The sequence below is a fragment of the Bufo gargarizans genome, chromosome 1 (assembly GCF_014858855.1).
Source record: "Bufo gargarizans isolate SCDJY-AF-19 chromosome 1, ASM1485885v1, whole genome shotgun sequence".
In the NCBI taxonomy this organism is placed as follows: domain Eukaryota; kingdom Metazoa; phylum Chordata; class Amphibia; order Anura; family Bufonidae; genus Bufo; species Bufo gargarizans.
In genome coordinates, this window is record NC_058080.1 from 296,340,993 (window position 1) to 296,348,979 (window position 7,987).

General features: G+C 44.2%; 1 protein-coding gene across 1 annotated transcript; it reads right to left on the reverse strand.

Annotated features, from left to right (window-relative positions):
* Window positions 1–980: 980 nt before the first annotated feature.
* LOC122926773 lies at window positions 981–4,657 on the reverse strand. Its single transcript, XM_044278255.1, has 4 exons — window positions 4,647–4,657; window positions 4,220–4,575; window positions 1,176–1,601; window positions 981–1,035 (listed from the first exon to the last, which is right to left on the reverse strand). The coding sequence occupies exons 2-4, from the start codon at window positions 4,570–4,572 to the stop codon at window positions 981–983; spliced, it is 834 nt and encodes a 277-aa protein (XP_044134190.1). The 5' UTR covers window positions 4,573–4,575; window positions 4,647–4,657.
* Window positions 4,658–7,987: the final 3,330 nt, after the last annotated feature.

Below are 7,987 nucleotides of genomic sequence, written 5' to 3' on the forward strand. Positions count from 1 at the left end.
CTCAGCAAACTGTTTTGCTAAGGCAGACCAGCTTTTCCTGGATTTCTGATATCTCACCCAGTTTCCTAGTTGAGATATCCACCTCCTGTAGCATAGTACATGGTATATGAAAGAAACCTAGGGGAAATATAACGATTCGCTACTACTTTTCCAGTCACTCTCTCACAATAGTCAATGTGTAAGGTAAGTGTACTCTACATAGTGTGTACATAGGATAGGTATAATCTATATAATGTGCTTATAGGATAAGCTTAATCTATTTAATATCTGTATATAAGGTAAGTGTAGTATATATGCGTTAATTTCTTAACGATAATTTGTTTTCCCTTAGTCCTAACAGCAGCACATGTGGGGGTTTATCCGCCCCAGTGAAACTGGTAGGACAGACGGAATATTTAATGAAGTAAAGTAATCAAATAAATCCACGCCCCCATTACCTCACTATAAGAGGCCAAACCCCCCATACATCAGTGTGTCATAACAAGAAACTCTCAAAAAACAAAGGGAGGGATATTTGTGTGCTGCTGTTAGGACTAAGGGAAAACAAATTATCGTTAAGAAATTAACGCTTCCCTTACGTCCTAACCAGCAGCACATGTGGGGACTTAGCAAGAAGTTAGCCTAAAGGGTAGGGACTTCAATGCTGAATGGAATTCAAAACAGACCGCCCAAAGGCAGTGTCTTCTGATCCCCTGAGGTTGAGTCTATAATGGCTCACAAAGGTAGAATGTGAGCTCCAGGAGGCCGCGGAACAGATCTGTTCCAGTGGAATAAGAGACCTTTCGGCCCAACTAGTAGAGACTGCTCGGGTGGAGTGAGCAGTGACAAAGGCAGGAGGAGGTCTATTCTGGGAAGCGAAAGATTCTCTGATGGCCTCTCTGATCCATCTACTTAGAGTAGGCTTAGAGGCCTTCTTCCCTTTATTCCTGCCAAAGAACAGGATAAGAAGATTCTCTGACCTTCTGAACTCCCGGGATCTCTCAATGTAGATTCTCAAACATCTGGCCACATCCAGAGTATGGAGGGAAGTTTCTTCTGCAGAGGAAGAAGAGGAACATAACACAGGCAAAGACACAACTTGATTAATGTTGTGCACAGAGGGCACCTTAGGCAAAAAGGTGGGTAAAAAACGTAAAAGGACTCTGTCCGGTAAAAATAAAGTGTATGGCACATACGCCGAAAAAGCCTGAAGCTCTGAAATGCGTTTGGCCGAAGTTACGGCCAACAAAAAGGTTACCTTCCAGGATAAAAACTTAAAGTCCACTTCTTCCAAGGGTTCAAAGGGAGGACCACTCAACCCTTTAAGCACCACTGAGAGATCCCACTGCGGTATAGGTCTTGAAATGCTAGGCTTAAGACGTACGGCTCCTTTAAGGAACCTCTTAATCAGAGGGTCTTGATGTAAAGATCTGCCAAAGGCGGCTGACAGAGCAGAGATCTGTACCTTGAGTGTAGAAGGGCTGAGGCCCTTATCTAGTCCATCCTGCATGAACTGAAGAATAGCTGATACTGGAGGATCCTGAGATGGTACTTGATGAGATGCACACCATAGAAGAAAAATGCGCTTTACCCTGGCGTAGGCCTTGACAGTCGCAGGAGCTCTGGAATGAGACATCGTTCTTAAGACCGCTGCTGATAGCCCTTCAGGCTCTAGAAGGGACTCATCAATCTCCAGGCTGTCAGATTGAGTCTGGATGGATCCAGCCAGAGCTGAGTGCCCCGGGACACCAGGTTCTGCATTGGGGGAAGCTTCCAATATTGCCCTCGGCTCATCTGCATGAGCAGGGTAAACCAAGACCTCCTGGGCCAGAATGGAATCAAGGCTATTACTGAGGCTTGGTCCTGCCGAATCTTCATCAATACCCTGGGTATCATGGCGATGGGAGGAAAGATGTAGGCCAGCCTGAACTCCCATGGAATTGACAGAGCATCTACTGCCAAGGGATTGTCCTCCCGATACAGGGAACAGAACGTTTCCACTTTGGCATTGAATCTTGTCGCCATGAGATCTATGTCCGGGCGACCCCACCGGAGAGTGATCTGATGAAAGATCTCCTGATTCAGAGACATTTCTCCCAGAGCTGGGACTCCTCTGCTGAGCTGGTCCGCAACCACATTCAGGGACCCCCGAATGTGGACTGCTGAAAGGTGGGAAAGATTCTGCTCTGCCCAAGACAGAATTAGACCTACTTCTGAGAGTAGACTCTGAGACCTGGTGCCTCCCTGTTTGTTGATGTAAGATACCGCAGTAGAATTGTCTGAGCGAACCCTTACAGCCTTGTTTCTGATAAGGGGGAAAAAATGAAAGAGAGCCATCCGGATTGCTCTGAGTTCTCTCAGATTGGATGACATCAAACGCTCTTGAGGGCTCCAGGATCCTTGAACTTGAAGTTCCTCTAGATGGGCACCCCAGCCTAGAAGGGATGCATCTGTTGTCAACAGGATCCAACAAGGTTGGATCAAGGACCTCCCATCTTTGACCTGTTTCCACCACTTCAGTGAGCGGCGAGCTTGAGATGACAGGGAGCACTTTGTCTCTAGCCCTCTGGGAGTTCGATCCCATAGACTCAGAACTTCCGCTTGAAGAGGGCGAATATGCCACAAGGCCCAAGGAACCACATCCACGGCTGCTGACATTAGGCCTAACATCCTCATCAATACTCTGATAGTTACCCGGCGGGGAACCATGAGTTGATCTTCAGTCTTGGAAATGCGTAACTTCCTTTCCACTTTGGTGAAGATGTAGGGCGCGGTTGTGATGCCGAAGGGAAGCGCGGCAAACTGAAAATGTTTCACCGTCCCTCTGAGACTCACTGCCACTCGTAGATACTTCCTGTGGGCCTGGCACACAGGGATGTGGAGATAGGCATCCCTTAGATCCAGTGTGACCATCAGGTCCCCAGGGCTCAGGATGCTGATTACCGATTTGATGGTTTCCATCCGGAACCGCCTTTTCTTTATGAATCGGTTGAGGTAGCGGAGATCTATGATCATGCGCCAACCTCCTGTGGCTTTGGGAACAAGGAAAACTGGCGAATAGACGCCGGATCCAATCTCTTCTGGAGGAACCTCCTCCAAGGCCCCTTTCCGCCTGTATTCCAATATAGACTCCTCCAACACCGTTTGCTTCTCGCGTGGAAGTAATCTTGTCAAAACAAATTTTTCTGGGGGAACAGATAAAAATTCTATCCTGTACCCTGTCCTTATTATATTCAGGACCCAGGGATCTGGAACAAACTCTGTCCAGGTATTTAGAAAAAAAGTTAAACGGCCTCCGACTGGGAGGTCTGAAAGAATAGGAGTCAAATTTATGACTGGATCTGACGGAAGGGGAGGGCCGTCACTGGTCGGCTTTATTGTTTTTGTTCCCACCGGAACGATATGATCCTCCCCTCCTGGACCCACGGCCTCGCTGAGGCCTGGATTGGCCCTGAAAGGATCTGGACCCTCTACCCTGCCTACCCCTACCCTTAGGGGTTTGAGGAAGGCATTTGCCCTTTTTATCGGCAAGACCCTCCATAATGCGGTCCAGTTCAGTCCCAAAAAGCCTTCCTGGCTCGTAAGGGAGGCTGCATAAATTATACTTGTAGGCATTATCTGCCACCCAAGGTTTTAGCCATAGTGGCCTCCTACCCGCTGCAGAGAGGGCCATAGCTTTAGAGGCTAATTTTAACTGTTGTGGGCCAGAGTCACACAGAAATTCCACGGCAAGTAGAATGGACTTAAACTGCGGATGTCATCACGGGATATGCCAGAGTCGATATCCGACTGCACCTGTCGGAGGCGTCTTTGGAGGAAGACGGCTACCTCCGTAGAGGATATGGCCACAGATGCAGCATCAGCAGCAGTGGAGTAAGACCTTCTCAAGGTGCATTCTACCCGCCTGTCCATCGGGTCCTGTAAGTTGGAGCCGTCATCAGCCGGGACAAGAGTCCTCTTAGACAATTTTGCAATTGCCAAATCAACTTTGGGCACAGTGCCCCACTGGTCAAATTGGGAAGTCACAATCGGGAACATGGACTTGAAGCGCTTTGAGATGACCGGTGCCTTCTCAGGATGTTTCCATTCTAGCTTCATTAATCGAGACAGAGTCTCGTCCACTTTGAAGGCCCTTGGCCCCCTAGAGGTGGACTCTGAAGCTTCCCCGGGATCAACATCCTGGTCCCCCGACCGGATGGATCTAAGTAACCTCTGGGTCTTCTCTACAGGAAAGGCGTACCTTCCAGCCTCTTCTTCCTCCCCGCTAGACTCAGAGGAATGGACTTCGTCCACGGTATGGTAGGCTTCCTCCTGCATAGGAGTGGGTCTCAGAGGAGATCGGACACTGGGTCTTCTGGATGACACGGAATCCCTTAGGGTGTTCATTGAGGACTCCACAAAGTCCTTTACCCAGACTACTACGTCCCGTATGGTAGGCTCCGTATCAGGAGGCAGAGGAGGAGGACGGCAAGAGGGACACCTATTAAATTCATAGGAGTCCGCTAGAGGGGTGTCACAATCCCTACACGCCAAATGCTTGCGCTTGGATGACGTCTTGCGCCCAGTCCGATCCCCATCACCGGCAGAGGACATTATCTGCAGAGAAAGAGTTAAAAATGAATGAACAATGTCTATTCATTAGCTAAACAAGGAAGCAGCAAACCTACCAGACACAGGAAAGCTGGTAACTAAAGTAGTCTGCCTCAGAAACCAACCCAAGGCTGCAAACAGCACAGCCTGGAAGGACTGGAGGCTTTATATATTCAAATTTGGCGCCCAAAATGACGTCAGACGCCAGGTTTGAACAAACTTTAATCATTGTTGTTCAGCAACAAACCACCAGAGGGCGCTGGAACACAATGTGTGTAAGCCAAACAGGAAGCTGATTGCATGAGCTCCGTGCCTCCAACATGCCGGCAGTATCAGCTTCCATCAGATAAGCTGCAACCCTGAAAGAGAAACACAAGGTTAGCATGAAATCTAAGAGTGTGGCAGCCAAATGGCTGCCCCCGTCTGTCCTGCAGTCCCAAGGACAGAAAAAAACACACTGATGTATGGGGGGTTTGGCCTCTTATAGTGAGGTAATGGGGGCGTGGATTTATTTGATTACTTTACTTCATTAAATATTCCGTCTGTCCTACCAGTTTCACTGGGGCGGATAAACCCCCACATGTGCTGCTGGTTAGGACGTAAGGGAAAGTGTTTATATAGGATAAACTATTTATATAGCGTCTGTATATAGGATAAACATAGTGTATATAGTTTATGTATAGGGTAAGTGTATTGTATATAGAATATCTGCATAGTGTAGTCTATGTAGTATGTATATAGCATAAATGTAGTATTTATGTTTTGTATATATGATAAGTGTAATCTTTATAACTAGTCTGTATATTAGCTATGTGTATATAGTAAATGTATAGTGTATCTAGTGTTTGTACACGGTAAGTGTTGTTTAATTTATATATTATCTGTATATATAGGGTATGTGTAGTATGTGTGTATATATATATATATATATATATATACAGTCATGTGAAAAAATTAGGACACCCTTTGAAAGCATGTGGTTTTTTGTAACATTTTTAATAAAAGGTTATTTCATCTCCGTTTCAACAATACAGAGAGATTAAAGTAATCCAACTAAACAAAGAAAACTGAAGAAAAGTCTTTTCAAGATCTTCTGTAAATGTCATTCTACAAAAATGCCTATTCTAACTGAGGAAAAAGATAGGACACCCTTGCCCCTAATAGCGAGTGTTACCTCCTTTGGCTGAAATAACTGCAGTGAGACGGTTCTTGTAGCCATCTACCAGTCTTCGACATCGGTCTGAGGAAATTTTACCCCACTCCTCAATGCAGAACTTTTTCAGCTGTGAGATGTTTGAGGGGTTTCTTGCACGTACAGCCCTTTTCAAGTCACCCCACAGCATCTCAATGGGATTCAAATCTGGACTTTGACTTGGCCATTCCAGGACTCTCCATTTCTTCTTTTTCAGCCAATCTTTGGTTGATTTACTAGTATGTTTTGGGTCATTGTCATGTTGCATGGTCCAGTTCCGCTTCAGCTTTAATTTTCTAACTGATGGTCTCACATGTTCTTCAAGCACCTTCTGATACACAGTAGAATTCATCGTGGATTCTATGATGGTGAGCTGACCAGGTCCTGCTGCAGCAAAGCAGCCCCAAACCATGACACTTCCACCTCCATGCTTCACAGTTGGTATGAGGTTCTTTTCTTGGAATGCTGTGTTTGGTTTACGCCAAACATGTCCTCTGCTGTTGTGTCCAAATAATTCAATTTTGGACTCATCTGTCCAAAGAACATTATTCCAGAAGTCCTGGTCTTTGTCAACTTTATCTCTGGCAAATGTCAGTCTGGCCTCGATGTTTCTCTTGGAAAGCAAAGGTTTCCTCCTTGCACACCTCCCATGCAAGTTAAACTTGTACAGTCTCTTTCTGATTGTAGAGGCATGTACTTCTACATCAACAGTAGCCAGAGCCTGCTGTAGTTCTCGAGATGACACTTTAGGGTTTTTGGAGACCTCTTTTAGCATCTTGCGGTCTGCTCTTGGGGTGAACTTGCTGGGGCGACCAGTCCTGGGCATGTTGGCAGTTGTTTTGAAAGCCCTCCACTTGTAGACTATCTTCCGGACAGTGGAATGGCTGATTTCAAAATCTTTTGAGATCTTTTTAAATCCCTTCCCAGACTCATAGGCTGCTACAATCTTTTTTCTGAAGTCCTCTGACAGCTCTTTTGCTCTCACCATGGTGCTCACTCTCACTTCAACAGTCAGGAGCACACCAAACTAAATGTCTGAGGTTTAAATAGGGCAAGCCTCATTCAACATGCAGAGTAACGATCTACTAATTATGTGCACCTGGTGTGATATACCTGTGTGAGATCTGAGCCAATTTAAGAGGGAATACATGTGAGGGTGTCCTATCTTTTTCCTCAGTTAGAATAGGCATTTTTGTAGAATGACATTTACAGAAGATCTTGAAAAGACTTTTCTTCAGTTTTCTTTGTTTAGTTGGATTACTTTAATCTCTCTGTATTGTTGAAACGGAGATGAAATAACCTTTTATTAAAAATGTTACAAAAAACCACATGCTTTCAAAGGGTGTCCTAATTTTTTCACATGACTGTATATTATGTGGGGTAAGTGTAATGTATATATTGTATGTCTAGGATAAGTGTAATTTATATAGTTTCTGTATATGGGGTAAGTTTAGTGTATATAGTGTATGTATATGACATGTGTAGTCATTATAGTGTTACATACGGTATGTGTAATGTATATAGTGTGTGTGTATATATAGGATAATTAATCTATAAAGTGCCTGTATATAGGGTAAGTGTAGTATATTTAGTGTATGTATAGTGCATATAGTGTGTGTATAGGGTAAGTGTAGTGTATACAGTTTATGTGTAAGGTAAGTGTAGTCTACATAGTGTTTACATAGGATAGGTGTAGTCTATATAGTGTGCTTTTTGGATAAGTTTAATGTATTTAATGTCTGTAAAAAAAAAGTAAGTGTAGAGTATATAGTGTGTATATAGGGTAAGTAATCTATGTAGTGTCAGCCTATAAGATTAATGTAGTGTATATAGTATATGTATAGTGTAGTCTCTGTAGTGTGTATATAGGTGTAATCTTTATACTTAGTCTGTCTATTGAGTATGTGTAGAGTATATAGTGTATATATCGTGTACAGTGGAGGAAATAATTATTTGACCCCTCACTGATTTTGTAAGTTTGTCCAATGACAAAGAAATGAAAAGTCTCAGAACAGTATCATTTCAATGGTAGGTTTATTGTAACAGTGGCAGATAGCACATCAAAAGGAAAATCGAAAAAATAACTTTAAATAAAAGATAGCAACTGATTTGCATTTCATTGAGTGAAATAAGTATTTGAACCCCTACCAACCATTAAGAGTTCTGGCTCCCACAGAGTGGTTAGACACTTCTACTCAATTAGTCACCCTCATTAAGGACACCTGT